This window comes from Hippopotamus amphibius, chromosome 8, assembly GCF_030028045.1.
Source record: "Hippopotamus amphibius kiboko isolate mHipAmp2 chromosome 8, mHipAmp2.hap2, whole genome shotgun sequence".
Classification (NCBI taxonomy): domain Eukaryota; kingdom Metazoa; phylum Chordata; class Mammalia; order Artiodactyla; family Hippopotamidae; genus Hippopotamus; species Hippopotamus amphibius.
The window spans coordinates 123130607-123149001 of record NC_080193.1 but is presented as its reverse complement, the minus strand read 5'-3'; the positions used below and the strand labels follow the sequence as shown (position 1 = coordinate 123149001).

Sequence of the window (18395 nt, the reverse complement as noted above, 5' to 3'; positions counted from 1 at the left end):
CAGCCATAAAAAGAATGAAATTTTGCCATTTGTATCAATGTAGATGGACCTAGAGAGTACTATGCTTAGTGAAATAAGTCAGAGAAAGACAAATACTCTATGTTATCACTTATAAGTGGAATCTAAAATATTAAGCAAAGGAATATATACAGCAAAACAGAAACAGACTCACAGATACAGAGAAAAAACCAGTGTTTACCATGGGGAGGTGGAGGGGGACTAGCAAGATAGGAATATGAGATTAAGAGATACAAACTGTTATGTATAAAATAGATAAGCAACAAGGATATATTGTACAGCAAAGGGAAATATAGCCACTCTTTTGTAATAACTTTAATGTAGTATAATCTACAAAAATATTGAATCACTATGTTATCCAAAAAGAATATAATATTGTAAATCAATTATACTTCAATTTAAAAAAAAAAAGGAAAAGGAAAGCATCAGTAGTAACACTACTCCTGAGGGCCTGTGTGCTAACATCGCCACCTATTGCTCATTTCAGGTACAAACTGTCACGCCTCAAGCCAGACTGTAGACATTCTCTAGGTAAGAAACAGACTTTTGAGCCCTGGGTAATCAGCAACCCCTAGCAGGATTAAAAGGTTATCAATTTCACTCCTGAAGCTACAGAGTAAAGGCAGTGGGGCACTCGTGTCAATGTGAACAATTAGGTGATAATTATATTTTATTGCATTTCACAAATTAGAATTACACAGGCTTATAGATTTTTTTTTTGTATGTTTTATTCTCTGCTATATCCCCAGCATTTAGAACAGTGCCTGACACATAGTAGTGGCTCAACAAATATTTATTAAATAAAATGAATCCCTAAAGAAAAGGGGTAATTATTCTCACAAATTTGCCACACTACTTACTTAGCAACTTCAACTTAAAACGTTGTGACCTTTTTCTAGTAAATAAGAATATCCCTAGATATTGATAGAACTGGTAGAGAGAGAGGGACAAGTGACAATAAAAGGAAAGAAGGGAAAAAGAGGGGGGTTTCCAGATGACTACAACAGAAAATACTAGAAACATATAATAAAAATCTGGACGATAAAAGAAATAAATATGATATGGAAGGCTTACTAGCAGTAGTCCATTTGGCAGATGAGATTATGGCATTCATTCCTTTTTATTTTAACAAAATTAAAAAAAAGTTAAAGGTTATTTTAAGAATCATATGTTTCGCTTTTTACTGAGCAAAAACACTCAAGCTATTACATTCATTAATTCATGTATTACCCGTGGTACTAACATTTTTTCACACTGGTATTTGACACAGAAATTGAAGAATACTAACCTAGCTTTAACAAATTTGGAACAAGAGGTTGTTTGCTAAAAAATGATTCCACTTATCTAGAGTGAAGTTGGTTTTCGAGGTACATTTCCTTTTCTTAAAGCCCTGACACCATCTCTTTTTTTTTCACAGTGCTAACATCCAGACTTGCACGTGTGGGCCGAGCCTCCACTGCTCCTACCCATCTTACTGGTGTGTCAAGAATGCCTGACGCTGACCCCTCTTTATCTGGGTCATTTCTCAGTGCTGGATTTGCAACCTTGAGGGTTGAGGGAACGTCTTCCTCTGAGACACAGAGTAGGCTTGTTCACTGTTTGCTATAAAACAGCCAATTCCCCAAGTTTAGGATTCTTTCCCTGCAGCGGTGCCCTCAGCCGTTGGGGCCCATCTGCATCACCCTGTGGGGAATTGGGTCTTGGGGAATGGATGTGACATCTGACACTCTGGTTACTGCTTTTGCTTTGAGTAATAAAGTCTTTCGAAACTGAGTCTGAAGCCACATGTCTTCCGTGAGCACCCATAACTGTGGCAAGTTAACATGTTAGCTAGAAAGTTGGGTAAAAAGTCTCAGACCCCTCACAACTGTTGGCAGCATGGCTTCATCAAGGATGCAGATACAATCAGAAAAACCCAGTGCACTCGAAGCTCAACAAAGTGAATTCGCAAAGGGAAATTTCAGTGCTTTGGAGATAAATTGAAGATGTAAACTGAAAATACTCCTTCACTAGTGAAAACAAAACTTCCAGACTAGAAAAAAATATTCTAAGGGATTTTGAAATTATATTAATGTCTTAAATCCAGTGCTTTATTTTAACTAGGGGTATTTATGAGTATTATGCCCAAAATGGGGTAAAGTCGTAAAAATTTTATAAAATTTGGGATTCTATAATATAAATGAAAAAAATACCATGTACAAGTCTTGAGAAGACTTTCCTTTTTTCATTTAAACAGATATACTCACTACATTATTTCATCATTTACTGCTTCTTAATAATATGTTAAATAACTCATTTCAAGAGTTGTGATTTAAACATCTACTTTCTGAACTCCAGCTTCCTTTTTTGCTGAGGTACAAGTATCCATAATGGTTCAAACTGAATTCTTAGATTTGGAGTTGGAAATTATTTCCTTGATGCTTTGAAAAGGGAAAATGTAAATTGTAAACCTTTCTAAGTGCCACTTGGCTATAGAGAATTCTATAGTGTGGATAAATGTAGCGTGGATAAGTCCCAAGGCAACTAATTTTAATTTCAATGTCATGACATTCAAATGATGAAACAGGTTCTAGGAGTCAAGTCTTTGGGGTTAAGAACAGGATTTGTTAGGATTTGACTTGAATAAGCTTGAGAAAGTAACCACTCTGTTCTTGACTTTTTCAAACATTACTATTGCAAGAGATATCATTCCTCTTCCCTCAAGGCCCAGGAATAAGGTAAGAAGAAAAATTTCCCTGGCAAGTTACCAGATAATGTGAGTAGAGAAAGCAAGAGTGAGAAAGTAAGAATGAGAGAGAGAAAAAAAAGTCTACATTTTGCACGACTATAAAGTATAGGGCTTATGCTAGAAGAAGTGTTTTATCATAGCAACATGTTCTATAACTGTTTTCCTTAGAAATAGAATTAACTGGAAGATGACCCACTCATTTTGTAGAATGAGAGTGTAATGTAAATTTTAAACTCTTATTCAAAAATGGAACTGTTGAAGAGAAATTTAACCCTCACTTACCATTTACTTAGCTCTACAGCTCCAGAAATCATGTCTGTTTCTTCTCTTAATACAAAGAAATCCCAAACAACAAATAATTTGAAAAATATTTCTTTAACATGTTTTTTTTCTACCATAATTCTGGCACCTCTATTTTGGAACTTTACTATCCATGCTTTCCAAGTTTCCTATTATAAAGACATTCAAAATTAAGAAATAATTTTAAAACCTACCAGGAAATTGTATTCAGATTGTTGATGTCATGACTTTAAATTACAATATGCCTATACTCAGGGGTTCCCCCATTCATCTCCTGTCACATTGCCCAGTTTTAAAAACGTCAGTGAAACGTAAGGTATTAATTCCAATAAGGCAGTTTGAAGGTGTATGTTCGATTGGGAAAGGCAGAAAGTTTTTCAAACAATATCGCCATCCTCAGATACTCAAGTAATATGAACACATGAACATGAATGCTCAGTAAGAGCCACCTGCTACCATCCACATAAAATGAATCAAACTAGAGAAGCAGAACACTTCCACGCCAGAAGGCCTGGAAACAGTCCAAAGCAAGGTTTCCCTTTGGCTGATTTACAAAGTGGGGGTTGGGGGGAGATAAATTAGGAGTTTGGGATTAACATATATACACTACTATATATAAAATAGATAACCAACAAGGACCTACTGTATAGCACAGGTAATGAACTCAATATTTTTTAATAACCTATAAGCGAAAAGAATCTGGAAAAAAAAATATATGTAGGTACAACGGAATCACTTTGTTGCATACCTGAAACTAACACAACACTGTAAATCAACTACACTCCAATTAAAAAAAAGAAAAAGGCAAACCAAGGCAAGGCAGTCAACCAGAGCCTTATGATTTGCATGCCAAAGACCTGAAATATTTATGTATCTTTACTTAATAAATGAAAGAGGATTTTTTAAAAGGGAAAGATCTTTTGGTAAAAGTTTTAAGGTTTTTTTTTTTTTAAACCTTGATGTATTTTATGATAATTCCCTTCCTTCAGGAGAAACACTACCATGCTGGCACAAGTGTCTACCTCAAACAGACCAATGAGAGCTCTGAGATAAAATTCTCCTGGGTTTTTTTTAAGTGACCCTTTACATGTCAAAGCACAGTCTCTTAGCTTTGAGAAGAAAATAATGGCCATGGTAGGAATGTATTTTAAAAGCTCCTTTTTGCTGCCATCAATTTTGCAATTCTACACGGAGTCGAGACTTCCATGCTGTGCTCCAGCCTGCTGACATAACAGGTCTCTTACTGGTTTGCCCTGATGACCTAAAATTACCAGCTTCACCTCACACTGACCTTGTTCGCGCTGTTAAAAAAATCATTTGCCTTTTTTAACCAGGTTTTCCTTTCCACCATGAGCTGACCAAATTCCTCTCGAAGCCGATTCAGTTTCTGGTTAGAGAGCTGTAGGTGTTCTTTCTCCACATACTCCTTGCAGAGCAGAATCCCCAGTGCCTCACTCTTCAGCTTCTCCACCGCGGAATTCCATTCCTACAAGAGACCACTCTTCAGTTTATTTTACACATCCTCCCCTTTGTAATCTCTAGTAAGACTCAGAGGACATTTAGATGCATTGAATGTATCGGAAACCTGTTATTATTTTCAAATCCTAAAGAAGTCAAGGCTACATTCTAGGTTTGAGTACCAAAACGTAGGTAAAAGAAACAAAAAGGACACAGAAAAGAGGCTAAAAAGGGAAAGGGGATGATAGTCGAAAGGGGCAGGTTGACTGGGATGTGTGATTGATGGAGGGTCTGGTTGCCCTGAATTCAGGTCACGTGCAATTCCCTTAACACTACCTGAAAATACACCCAAAATACAGTCATCGGTGTTCATCAATCTCTAACTCATTTTTACCTATTTTTATTCATTTAAGTACAAAAACATTTCTCTCCCACAATTCAGTCCATTGGCAATGTGGGCAAATGTGCACAAGAGGAAGGGAAATCTCACAGCTTATGGCTGTTGCTTGCGCATCTGCCTACACTTAGAACTGAAATTAAGATGTTATTCTCCACAAAGTTAATAGCTGCTATCGTGCAGTATTCTCTCCTCCCCAACCCCAGTATCACCTCTCAGTATTTCACTATTAATGATTTACAAACATTTCAAAAAAGGAAAAGAGGTAGTTTTTTTGCTTTCTATTGCATGAGGGTGAAACATGGTAAATAGAGAAGAAAATAAGAGTTGAAGTAAACCAAACATATTAACATTCAATTTATTTGAAGGGAAATTCAAATTTCTTGCAAAAGAACTGATGCCAGATCCAGTTTCATAAAATAATGCTTATCTCTAATGTAGGAGTCTTGTTAGTGAATTTTCTGGTACCCATCTCAGCTGAGACTGAGCGGTAAGCATAGGCTGCTTGTTAAAGCATCAGAAATTTAGCACCAAATTTCAAAAATCACAGTCTGACTCCATCCTGGTTTGTTCCCCAGTGCAAAATGTCTGATTATTGTTACATTTGTTATATTATATTGTACAAAATAAGTATAATTTTAGTGCAATTTACCAGTATTACTTCCATTCATTCATTTCACAAGACAACTAAATACTGTCTTAGGGAATATAAAGAAAGAATAAAATGTAGTCCTTTCCTTTAACACTACATAAGCTGTTATTTTATGTAATTTTATATATACTTTCATTATTAAATGTATTGAATGTACGCAGGTCCTACAAACACAGAAATGCACGCACATACACACAAAATGGTAGTATTTCAAATCACAGTCAGTAGATGCTGAAAATAGAAATTGTACATATTATTTTATGACTACATAGAACATGTTCTAGTAACTGCGCAAGAGAAAAATATTTTGATCAATGGTTGCAAGAATAAGTATGGTAGATTAAGGGACTGGCATTTTTTTGAGCACCAATTATAAACTTATGTTTTGTAAGTATAACCCCCAGAAATTTAGGTTAGCTGTTATTATGTTGCTAGTATTTCCACAGGCTCAGAGGAGTATGTTATTCAAGGTTACATATCCAGTAAGTGGCAGAACTAGGACTATTCACAGTTCTGTATACAATGCTGCATCCCAGGGAACTGAGGGTAAAGAGAGTCCAGAGTCTCCAAATTACTCAGTGAGTGCAAAAGCAATATCTCAGGCATGAAGATAGGCTGCGTGAATTCTCAAGATTCTTCATTTTTTAAAGAGCTATTTGTCCTCACTGAAGGACTGCTAATATGTGCCATGATGTTATTTTGTAAAGCACTGTAAATATCCCTCCCACTTAAAAACCACCACCCTAACCTTATTGGGAAAAAGCAAATATTTCTAAAGCAGTTAGCATAATTTCTGGCATACGTGATAGGCACTCACTAAATAGTAGTCCGACTTTTCTTCCCATCAGTTTTATCATGGTTCCTTAGTGCCCCAAACTTTGTTCATTATTTATGGGAATTCCTATTTCCCAGTTCTAAAATAACAATAGTGGAAGCCTTCTCCAAATGTACTGGCCAGTGTTAGGTATTCAATAATATGAGATAAGCAAAATAAAGCAGGTTTCCTTACTACAGTACTTAGAATTTTTACTATGTTAACACATATTGAGACTCCTAGAGGAAAAGGTGGTGTGAAATGTTTTGGACAAACGCCTTTGACCAAGAAACTAGTTGTTTGCCAATCATTTCAGGAGACAAATGTTCCAGTTGGGACAATGTTGAGAAACACTATAGCTGTGACTAAAAGGAGCTGAGCCAGCTACAGGTTCACGTGCTTTCACAAGTCTTTGTTTCTCTTTTTCTTTTCTCCCAATTCCGCCAGCTACCCAATTAATCCATTTCCTGTCTTTTGGATCCATTCTCTCATTTTCTGTCTGTTAAGATCTGTGGGGCATTAATCCTCAATGAACTCAGGTAAGAAATGCCTAATATGTGAAGACATAGAGTAAAGCAGGTATTTTTTTCAAAAAACATTGGCCTTGACCAGAATCTTCTGTGCTCGTTAGAGGAAGAACACAACAAATATGGAGAAGCTGGGGGAGGCCCAGAGAGCTAGGGGGAAGGAAGGTGGAGAGGAGGTTAGGATACGGAGAGACAGGTTACAGCCATTACATGCTCAGTCTGGACAAAACTAAACACTATGGTATTGGTATCTTAACTGTCTGCAAGATAGTAAGGGTTGATTTTTCTTCCTGTATGCTAGCACTGTGCTAAATGCTTTACCTATAGTATCTCATTTAACCTTCACCACACCTCTACAAGGTAGGAACTATTATTATCCTCATTTTACAGATGAGGTAACTGAGGCTTAGAGGGTTAAGAACTTGCCCAAGGTCTCAACACTAGCAGGTGAAAGAGCCAGAACTCAAATTCAGGTAGTTTGACTCTAGAACCTTCCTCTACCAGTATCCTGGCCTCAGCTCTGCAGAGAGGTGATAAACAGTGCTTTTTACACCACAGAAAGATTAAACACATTAACTTAGAATTACAGAGGTGAAACTTCCTTAAGGTCTGGATAAGACCTGAAACTGATAAAAGTCCTTTATGACCCTCGGATTTTCTGATTTGAAGTCAGAAGCCTCACTATTTCTAAATAAACACAATGCCTTACATATACAACTGAGAATTTACAGCCAAACTCAAGCTATATTTTGCTTAGCAACTGGACTAAAATAATAAAGCTCTTCTCTATGAATAAGAAGAGAAATACTGGTTCTCTAACAGAGTTCATAAATCTGCCTTTAGTATAAATTTTGCAAACAACATTAAAGAGAGACTTCTGGAGTAGAGCCAAGTCTTTGAAAACCCACTTTAACCTTGTGCTTCATGTGTTATAAAAAGTAGGCTGTGACCTTCCTGGGAAAGTATAAAGGACCATTTTGTGCCTCCTATCTTTTCTTATTCTCCATCCCCAGTCTTCTTAATTACATTTTCACATGAACTCTGTGGACAGTAAATGAAGCTGGGTCCACTGAATATTTCTGTTCAGTCTTCCCAGAAAATTGGTTCTGTTTTCTTTAGGCAATCTATAGGCAGTTTCTGATGGGCTTCCATACCATTCTGATGATGTATTTCCCCAGCCATTTTTCTTAGGGGACGCTTCCCCTATTTTATTTTTGAGACAACACTTTCCAGAGTCATCTGAATCCATCACATTCTTTAAAAGACTTGGTTGTCACTCTTGTCCAGGCTGGAGGAGCCCAACGGAGAAAATCTTGGTCTGTTTTCTCTAAGCCATTGCTGCTGTTTCTAAGTGTTAAACCTCTGACTGGGTTTCAGTCACTTTGCAATAGAATATTTCCAATACTTGTCTCCACCAGCAGAAAGCCAAAGCCTGCCATTTCCTTGGCTTCTCAGGTTGACAGATGGACGTGCATATCTCTGACCCAATAAAGACGTGTGGCACTGCGTGTTCCTGCGCTCAGGGTGTCTCCACAGGTCACGCCATTATTTTCCTTTTTCACTCACAGTAGTAACCCTTTTAAACTGTACCTTTCAGTGTTCCATTTGCTGAGGAAATTGAGCTTCTCTTGGATCACTTGATTGAAAGGCTTCTTTTAAGAGGATTAGCACTGATAGACAAGACAGCGAAAATGATTTCTTCTTCCCCTGCCTTTTTTTAACAGTCCCAGATTAGCTTTTCAAATAAAATTATGGATTGGTATAAAAATTATCCAGCCACTCAATTTAAAAGTAAAAAAATATTAGCTACTCCAATGGAAAAGAAACAATATACTCACAGTATATTTAGTAAGCTTTCATTCACATGAAAACTTCCCTGATGAAGGGATGGGCTTAAGTGACCCACCACCATGTGGTAAATTATTTTCATTATAAATTTGACTTCAGGATATAATTTTTAAGTAGGAGAAGATGGACAAGAAACAATAGGGGACATATTTACAAACTGCTAAGAAACTATCAGTCGTGGAGACGACTGGCTCAAAGCCCACGTGGCAGAAGCACATGTCCGGCTTATGTCTGTGCCATGGCTCTTTCGGCGGACATCTCATTAGATGCAGCTCATTTCTCATTCAGTCTCTAAGTCTTCAGTCCCATTTGGTTCAGCACCAAGGAGAATTAAGTCACTGACATCAAATCATAGAATTTTACATGATTGCATTAATAGACGGTACAAAGTAAACCTGGCAATTTTAATCAGAGAATATTTGAAAGTCTGCTTTGAGCAGAAATTTTTTAGAAGAAATGTTTATGCTTTTAGAGAGTGGCAATGAGCCCCTGAAAAGCTGAAAGTCTTCAATCATGCTGAGCTGGACTGCCAACTGGGCCACAGTCTCTTCTCATGCTCCTTTCCCGGGCATTTCTAGCTGACATACACGAAAGCAAGGGTCATCTCCCTCTTGGATGAGTACCGAGTTCAGTGTCCACAGGCCATCTGAACTCTGCCCTCACTGTGGTGCATTTCAGCAGAGACACAGACAGATTGCAAACAAGAAAGAACTGTGATTTTGTGTAACACCTACAGATGAAAGAAGTGTGGTGTTTCACCTCCCAGCCATAAGGCAGAAATCATAGCTACTGAATCAAGGAGAGCCTGTGGGTAAGAGCAGAGAAACAGAAATACACTTTTTATTTGAAACTTAGTAAGTGGTCTTCAGCAGGGCATTTTGCTTTCCTGAGCCTTACTTCTCTGCAGTGCAACAACAGCCACCACCATTTCATATATGCTTCTGCTTCTCTAGTGAATCATCTGTAAATTCAGTGGTGCATTGGCTGTGCTTCAAATTCCTGGATTTCAGGCCTCACTAAAATTTGGGGTTTTAGCTATATTTTCCACAGTTACCCTATCGGGATTGGGACTCACAGTCTACAGCAGAAATGACAGATGTCACCAAAGCAATCTTTGCACTTGATCTTAGCCAAAAAGCCGAGAAGCAACCACCAAAGCAATCTTTGAATAAGAGTTGCAGCTTTCCTTTTTCTCAGTCCATTCAAATATTCCAAAAGATGTAGGAAAAAACATGGCTTGGAAGTTTCTTGTTTCCTTTATTCTGTTCAGTGCTTGGCCACCAAGTGGAGCCTGTGGTTCAGCTGCACAGAGCAGGGTGCTTGTTGCTAATACTGAACTAAAAGGATGTTTGGCAGAATAAATTTTTTAAATCAAATAAAATCATAACAAATTACACTCATAAGCAAATCTTCAAAATAACATTTGGAGCAGAAATACATTTATTTCTTCTTCCTTGGTTCAACATAGTTTTTAGATAAAAATTTAATTACACAGGAAGTCAGGAAGAAATTGTCCCAAGATTTGTGTTTTCTGAGAATCATTATTTTTTCTTTAGTATCTTCTTCTTGTTTTTCTTAGATTTTTGTTCCTCTTAATCACATTTTCTTCAAGTTGATTAAGTAAGGAGTAGAGCCAGATTGGGGGGTATTGATGTTTCTATTTTTTAAATCAAAATTAATAAAGTCTAGCTGGCCAAATTATTTTCATCTAACACAATTTGCCTACAATCAGAGTGTGGCACTGGCCGACCAGGCAATCTCAGTTTATATTAATGTCTTCAAAAGACTTACTTTTTAATTTTCTACAGACTATGTTGGGATATCTTCAGGATCTCAACATGTAATTCAACTATGGGGAGAAATACCAGGTTTTGATGTTCACTTCTTATGAAGATTTCCCTAAATCAAATAGATTAAGTTGGGAAGGGGGTAGCATACATTTTACCCATAAGGAACATCAGATATAGATTAGAACAATGGCTTTTAGTTGCTATGCATAAGATCAATATAAGAAAACCAATAACATTCCTACTTAGCAACCATAGCCAATTATCTTTTCTAATAAAGATCCCATTTATAAGAGAAATAAAAATTGAGGTAGTCATTTGTTCAAATATGTATTTGGCAGGTCTATTCTATGCCAAGCGTTCTTCTAAATACTTCATCTAGGCCAGTGAATTTAGCTCCAGTGTTAGTGACAGTGGTGGTACACCATGTATTTTATTCTGTTTATCACCTATAAACATGATAAATCAGTACATTGTCTAGTTAGTTTGAAGATGACCACACTGTAGAATAGAGACAAGTAGAGCAGGTTAGGTGACTGACAGGTGCCATGCAGGGCAGGAGTTGTGTGCAGTATTAAATATGGTGATCAGGGTAGGCCTTTTTGAGTGGTGAGATTCAAGCAAAGACGGGCAGGAAGTGAGGACATGAGCCAAGAGGGTCTCTGGAGAAAAAATTCTCCAGGTGGAGGGCACAGCTAGAGTAAAGGCCCCCAGGTGGGAGTTTTCCTGCTGGGGCAGAGGAACAGCAAGGAGACAGCTCGGAAGATCTGAGAGGCCTGGAGAAAGCAGGAGGAGAAGTGGTAAGAGAAGCACGGAGAGGGCAGAGTGGCAGGATCCACAGGCAGGGGCTTGAAAACACTGAAGTCTTTTATTCTGAGAGAAGTGTGAAGCTGTTGGAAGGTATGGAGCATAGGATCTGACGTAACTTTAAAAAAGCAAAAATTAAAGCACAGGGCTGTCATTTGAGAATACTTTGCTGGTAGAGGGGTGCAGGGATGCATGCACAGTGATTCCTGAGGGAGCTGTACAATTAGCCAGGAAAGATGCAGATGGGTCATTCCCCAGGACAGCAGTGGAGGTCATGAGAAATAATAGGATATCCTGGATCTGCTTAGGTGACAAAGCCCAGGTGATTTCCTATGAGTAAGAAGAGGAAGAGTCAAGACTCTTTTGACCTGAGTAACTGCAAGGATTGAGTTGCCCTTAACTGAGATATGAAAACCTCAGAAGAGATTTTGAGTGGGAAGAAGAAGAATTCAGTTTATGACAGCCTCTTTTTTTTAGCTCTTTATTGGAATATAATTGCCTTATACTGTTGTGCCAGTTTTTGCTGTGCAACAAAGTGAATCAGTTATATTTATACGCATATCTCCATATCCCCTCCCTCCCACGACTCCTTCCCACCCTCCCCATCCTAGCCCTCTAAGTCATCACCCATCATTGAGTTGATGTCCCTGTGTTATGCAGCAGCTTCCCACTAACTATTTTATATTTGGTAGTGTATATATGTCAATGCTGCTACCTAACTTCATCCCAGCTTCCCCTTTGCCCACCACCCTGTGTCCTCAAGTCCGTTCTCTGCATCTGCATCTTTATTCTTTCCCTGTCACTGGGTTCATCAGTACTGTTTTTTTTTAATTCCATATATATGTTAGCATACGGTATGTTTTTCTCTTTCTGGCTTACTTCGCTCTGTATGACAGACTCTCGGTCCATCCACCTCACTACAAATAACTCAATTTCATTCCTTTTTATGGCTAATATTCCATTGTATATATGTGCCACATCTTCTTTATCCATTTATCTGCTGATGGGCATTTAGGTTGCTTCCATGTCCTGGCTATTGTAAATAGTGCTGCAATGAACACTGTGGTACATGTTTCTTTTTGGATTATGGTTTTCGCAGGGTATGTGCCCAGGAGTGGGATTGCTGGATCATATGGTAGTTCTATTTTTAGTTTTTTAAGGAACCTCCAAACAGTTTTCCATAGTGGCTTTACCAACTTACATTCCCACCAACAGTGCAAGAGGGTTCCCTTTTCTCCGCACCCTCTCCAGCATTTATTGTTTTTAGATTTTTTGATGACGGCCATTCTGACCGGTGTGAGGTAATACCTCATTGTGGCTTTGACTTGCATTTTTCTAATGACTAATGATGTTGAGCATCTTTTCATGTGTTTGTTAACCATCTGCACGTCTTCTTTGGAGAAATGTCTATTTAGGTCTTCCGCCCATTTGTGGATCGGGTTATTTGCTTTTTTGATATTGAGCTGCATGAGCTGCTTGTATATTTTAGAGATTAATCCTTTGTCAGTTGCTTCATTGGCAAATAATTCCTCCAATTCTGAGGGTTGTATTCTTGTCTTACTTATGGTTTCTTTTGCTGTGCAAAAGCTTTTAAGTTTCATTAGGTCCCATCTGTTTATTTTTGATTTTATTTCCATGATTCTAGGAGGTGGGTCAAAAGGATCTTGCTTTGATGGATGTCATAGAGTGTTCTGCCTATGTTTTCCTCTAAGAGTTTTATAGTGTCTGGCCTTACATTTAGGTCTTTAATCCATTTTGAGTGTATTTTTGTGCATGGTGTCAGGAAGTGTTCTAATTTCATTCTTTTACATGTTGCTGTCCAATTTTCAGAGCTCCACTTATTGAAGAAGCCATCTTTCCTCCACTGTATATTCTTGCCTTCTTTGTCAGAGATAAGGTGCTCATATGTGCGTGGGTTTATCTCTGAGTTCTCTATTCTGTTCCATTGATCTATATTTCTGTTTTTGTGTCAGTACCATACTGTCTTGATCAATGTAGGCTTATAGTATAGTCTGAAGTCAGGGATGCTGATTCCTCCAGCTCCATCTTTCCTTCTCAAGATTGCTTTGGCTATTCGGGGTCTTTTGCATTTCCATACAAATCGTAAAATTTCTTGTTCTAGTTCTGTGAAAAATGTTGTTGGTAATTTGATAGGGATTGCGTTGAATCTGTAAATTGCTTTGGTAGTACAGTCATTTTCACTATGTTGAGTCTTCTAATCCAAGAACATGGTATGTCCCTCCATCTGTTTGTATCATCTTTGATCTCTATCATCAGTGTCTTACAGTTTTCTGCATACAGGTCTTTTGCCTCCTTAGGCAGGATTATTCCTAGGTATTTTATTTTTTTGTTGTTGCAATGGTAAATGGGATTGTTTCCTTAATTTCTCTTTCTGATCTTTTGTTGTTAGTGTATAGGAATGCAAGAGATTTCTGCGCATTAATTTTGTATCCTGCTACTTTGCTAAATTCATTGATTAGTGCTAGCAGTTTTCTGGTAGCTTGTTTAGGGTTTTCTATGTATAATATCATGTCATCTGCAAAGAGTGACAATTTTACTTCTTCCTTTCCAATTTGGATTCCTTTTATTTCGGTTTTTTCTCTGATTTCTGTGGCTAAAACTTTCAAAACTATGTTGAATAATAATGCTGAGAGTGGGTACCCTCATTTTGTTCCTGTTCCTAGAGGGGAATGCTTTCAATTTTTCACCGTTTAGAACGATGTTGGCTTTTGGTTTCTCATATATGGCTTTTATTATGGTTGAGGTAATATCTTTCTACACCCATTTTCTGGAGAGTTTTTATCATAAATGGATGTTGAATTTTGTCAAAAGCTTTTTCTGCATCTATTGAGATGATCATATGGTTTTTATCCTTCAATTTGTTAACATGATGTATCACATTGATTGACTTGTATATATTGAAGAATCCTTGCATTCCAGGGATAAACCCCACTTGATCATGGTGTATGATCTTTTTAATGCACTGTTGGATTCTGTTAGCTAACATTTTGTTGAGGATTTTTGCATCTATATTCATCAGGGATATTGGCCTGTCATTTTCTTTTTTTGTGACATGTTTGTCTGGTTTTGGTATCAGGGTGATGGTGGCCTCGTAGAATGAGTTTGGGAATGTTGCTCCTTCTGCTATATTTTGGAAGAGTTTGAGAAGGATAGGTGTTATCTCTTCTCTAAATGTTTGATCGAATTCCCCTGTGAAGCCATCTGGTCCTGGGCTTTTGTTTGTTGGGAGATTTTTAATCACAGTCTCAATTTCAGTGCTTATGATTGGTCTGTTCATACTTTCTATTTCTTCCTGGTTCAGTCTTGGAAGATTGTACTTTTCTGAGATTTTATCTATTTCTTCCAGGTTATCCAATTTATTAGCATATAGTTGCTTGTAGTAGTCTCTCGTGATCTTTTGTATTTCTGCAGTGTCAGTTGTTACTTCTCCTTTTTCATTTCTAATTCTGTTGATTTGCGTCTTCTCCCTTTTTTTCCTGATGAGTCTGGCTAATGGTTTATCAATTTTGTTCATCTTCTCAAAGAACCAACTTTTAGTTTTATCTATCTTTGCTATTGTTTCCTTCATTTCTTTTTCATTTATTTCTGCTCTGATCTTTATGATTTCTTTCCTTCTGCTCACTTTGGGGTTTTTTTGTTCTTCTTTCTCTAATTGTTTTAGGTGTAAGGTTAGGTTGTTTATCAAGAGTTTTCTTGTTTCTTGAGGTAGGACTGTATTGCTATAAAGTTCCCTCTTAGAACTGCTTTTGCTGCGTCCCATAGGTTTTGGGTTGTCGTGTTTTCATTGTTGTTTGTTTCTGGGTATTTTTTGATTTCCTCTTTGATTTCTTCAGTGATTTCTTGGTTGTTTAATAGCATATTGTTTAGCCTCCATGTGTTTGTATTTTTTACAGTCTTTTTTCTGTAATTACTACCTAGTCTCATGCTGTTGTGGTCAGAGAAGATGCTTGATACGATTTCAGTTTTCTTGAATTTACTGAGGCTTGATTTGTGACCCAAGATGTGATCTATCCTGAGAATGTTGCGTGTGCACTTGAGAAGAAAGTATATTCTATAGTTTTTGGTTGGAATGTCCTATAAATATCAATTAAGTAGAGATGGTCTAATGTGTCATTTAAAGCTTCTGTTTCCTTATTTATTTTCTGTTTGGATGATCTGTCCGTTGGTGTCAGTGGGGTGTTAACGTTTCCTACTATTATTGTGTTACTGTATGACATCCTCTTGACCCTGTCTCTCTGGAAAGGCTATGCCTCAGCTCCTGAAGTCAGTACTCACCACCCACCTTCACACACACACACACACACACTCCCACACTCCCACTCACAAACACTCACAAACTCACATTCTATTAACAAATTCTCTCACAGATTCCTCCCAAATATACCCTAAGCCTTCTAGACTGGAACAGTCTATCCAAAAGGACTATGAAAAATGGAGTCTTCAAGTTGCCTATAAGGAAAATAAGATCCCAAACCTAAAGCAGCAGGAAGAAGCTAAATACCCAGCAGTTTTGAATACATTTTTAAATGTGCAGACATGCTTGTAACAAACACTGCCAGTGCTTCTTGTTTCTGGAATGCAGGAGCAAAATGACAACAAAAGCCAGCTGCCATGTAAGGTTAGGTGATTCTACACCTCAATCCCAGATAGCAGGAATGTCTCAAAGAAATGGAAGCCATTAACATATTCAACGGACTCAGTTTTCAAAAGTACTGCACAGCAGGGGGTACACCAGGTTCAATCATTTGTTTTTATACACATATCCCCGTATTCCCTCCCTTCCTTGACTCCCCCCCCTCGAGTCCCCCCCACCCTCCCTGCCCCAGTCCTCTAAGGCATCTTCCATCCTCGAGTTGGACTCCCTTCGTTATACAACAACTTCCCACTGACTATTTTACAGTTGGTAGTATAAATTTAAAAAAAAACAAAAAAACAAAAAACAACCATAACCAGAAATTAATAGAATGAGAACAAAAATCAGTAAACTTGGTCAATAAAACCAAAAGCTAGCCCTTCAAAAAGACAAGTAAAATGTGCAAACATTTGGAGGCTTTATACTGTAAAAGAAGCAAGAACAATACAGAATTTTAGGAATGAAAAGTGAGATATAATGAGAGATATCTTTGTTTTACACTTTAATATTCTTTTAAGTATAGCTTTATGCAAAGAATTTGAAAACTTAGATAAAATGAATATTTCCAGGAAAATATCAGTTGCCAAAGTTGACTAGAGAAAAGGAAGAAAATTTGAATAGACCAACTTTTAATATTACATTATTAAAAAATTCTAGAAGGATCAAAAGATAAAAATGTCACCAAAAAGCATTAAGAAGAAAATGTAAAGGAATGTATTTATGGTTTTGGTAAGGGAAAGGCCTTTATAAACATGGCACAAAGCCAAGAAGCCATAAAGGAAAGAATTAATAAATTTAATTATGTAAATATCTAAAACTTCTGTTTAGCAAAACAGGTATAAGCAAAGTAAAAATAAACAAGTTAAGAAGAAATATTTATAACACAAATGACAACGGGCTAATATCCTTAACATAATTGCTAATATAACAATATCCTGAAGAACTTACAATTTTAAATTAGGGTAGCATAGATGGTAAGATATAGGTGGATCAGTTTAATTTGGGAGTAGATCCAACAGGTCTTTCTGATTGATTAGAAATGCAGGGGGGGGGGAGTCAAGGGAGGGAGGGAATATGGGGATATGTGTATAAAAACAGATGATTGAACCTGGTGTACACCCCCCAAAAAAAAAAAAAAAAAAAAAAAAGTACTGCACAGTGATAGGTAGGAAGTGACAGTACTTTTCAAAATGTGAGGGTTCAGGTAAAACATCCTGGTGACATCAATTTCCCTTTACTGTTTCTTGTGATAATTCATGCAAAGTGAGAGATATCTAATCCTTTCTGATTACTCCCTAAAAGACCCCTTGTGAGTAGTTCCTTTAAGTCTTTCTCAGTCTGGGTTCCCAGGGACTTACTGAATATATGAATGAAAAACTCTAAATCTCTTTATTACTTAGATGTGGAGTCTAAAAAAGTCAAACTCATAGAAACAGAGTAGAAAAATGATTGCCAGAGGCTGGGGGGTGGAGGAAATAAGGAGACATTGGTAAGAGAGCACAAACTTTCATCTATAAGATGAATCAATTCTGAGGATCTAATGTAAAACATGGTGATTACAGTTAACACTATACTATATAATTGAAATTTGCTAAGCAAATATGTACTATATAATTGAAATTTACATCTATACAGAGATAACTATGTGAAGTGATGGACATGTTAATTAACTAGATGGGGGGAATCCTTTCACAATGTATACCTATATGAAACCATTATGATAAACACTAAACATCTTATAATTTTGTGTCAATTATACCTTAATAAAACTGAAAAAAGAAAAAGTTTAAATCTCTGGATTCATGATGCAGAGAATCCCTCCCTGTAGGTTTACAAAGAATCCAAACAGCCAGCATCGCCCTTTCTGTGCCTGTACTCCCCATCAATACCCTATTAACCATCACGGGAGTGTGCAAGGGTGCCACTTTAGAAGAGAAAGTACTGTGGTGCTTTGTCCTTAACAGTAGGTGCAACTCAGAGGCAGCATTGGCTTTGGCCATTCTGTAGATCACTTTACTTTTCAACATTACCTGAAATTGCATTCTTGTGTTTGGGTTAATAAAACATTCACTTCCAAAAATCGGCAGTGGGGTGGTAGAGAAGAAAAGAAACAAGGAAAAAAAAGTCAAAGATGGGGCTTCCCTGGCGATGCAGTGGTTAAGAATCCACCAGCCAAGCTTGCTCCACAAGAGGGCAGAATCAAGTATCAAGCAGTATCAGCAGTATTTCGTCTTGTGGAACTGAAAACCACAGCCACAGAAAGATAGAGAAAATGAAAAAGCAGAGGACTTTGTACCAGATGAAGGGACAGGATAAAGCCCCAGAAAAACAACTAAATGAAGAGGAGATAGGTACCCTTACAGAAAAAGAATTCAGAATAATGAGAGTGAAGATGATCCAGGACT

General features: G+C 37.4%; 1 protein-coding gene across 2 annotated transcripts in view; it reads right to left on the bottom strand.

Moving 5' to 3' along the window:
- The window catches only part of CCDC141 (coiled-coil domain containing 141), a 207573-nt gene that overhangs the window by 82791 nt on the left and 106387 nt on the right, over window positions 1-18395 (bottom strand). For both annotated transcript variants that reach the window (XM_057746706.1, XM_057746707.1), the window contains exon 7: window positions 4338-4532. In XM_057746706.1, the coding sequence (XP_057602689.1) occupies window positions 4338-4532 (195 nt within the window). The remainder of the gene's footprint in view (window positions 1-4337; window positions 4533-18395) is intronic.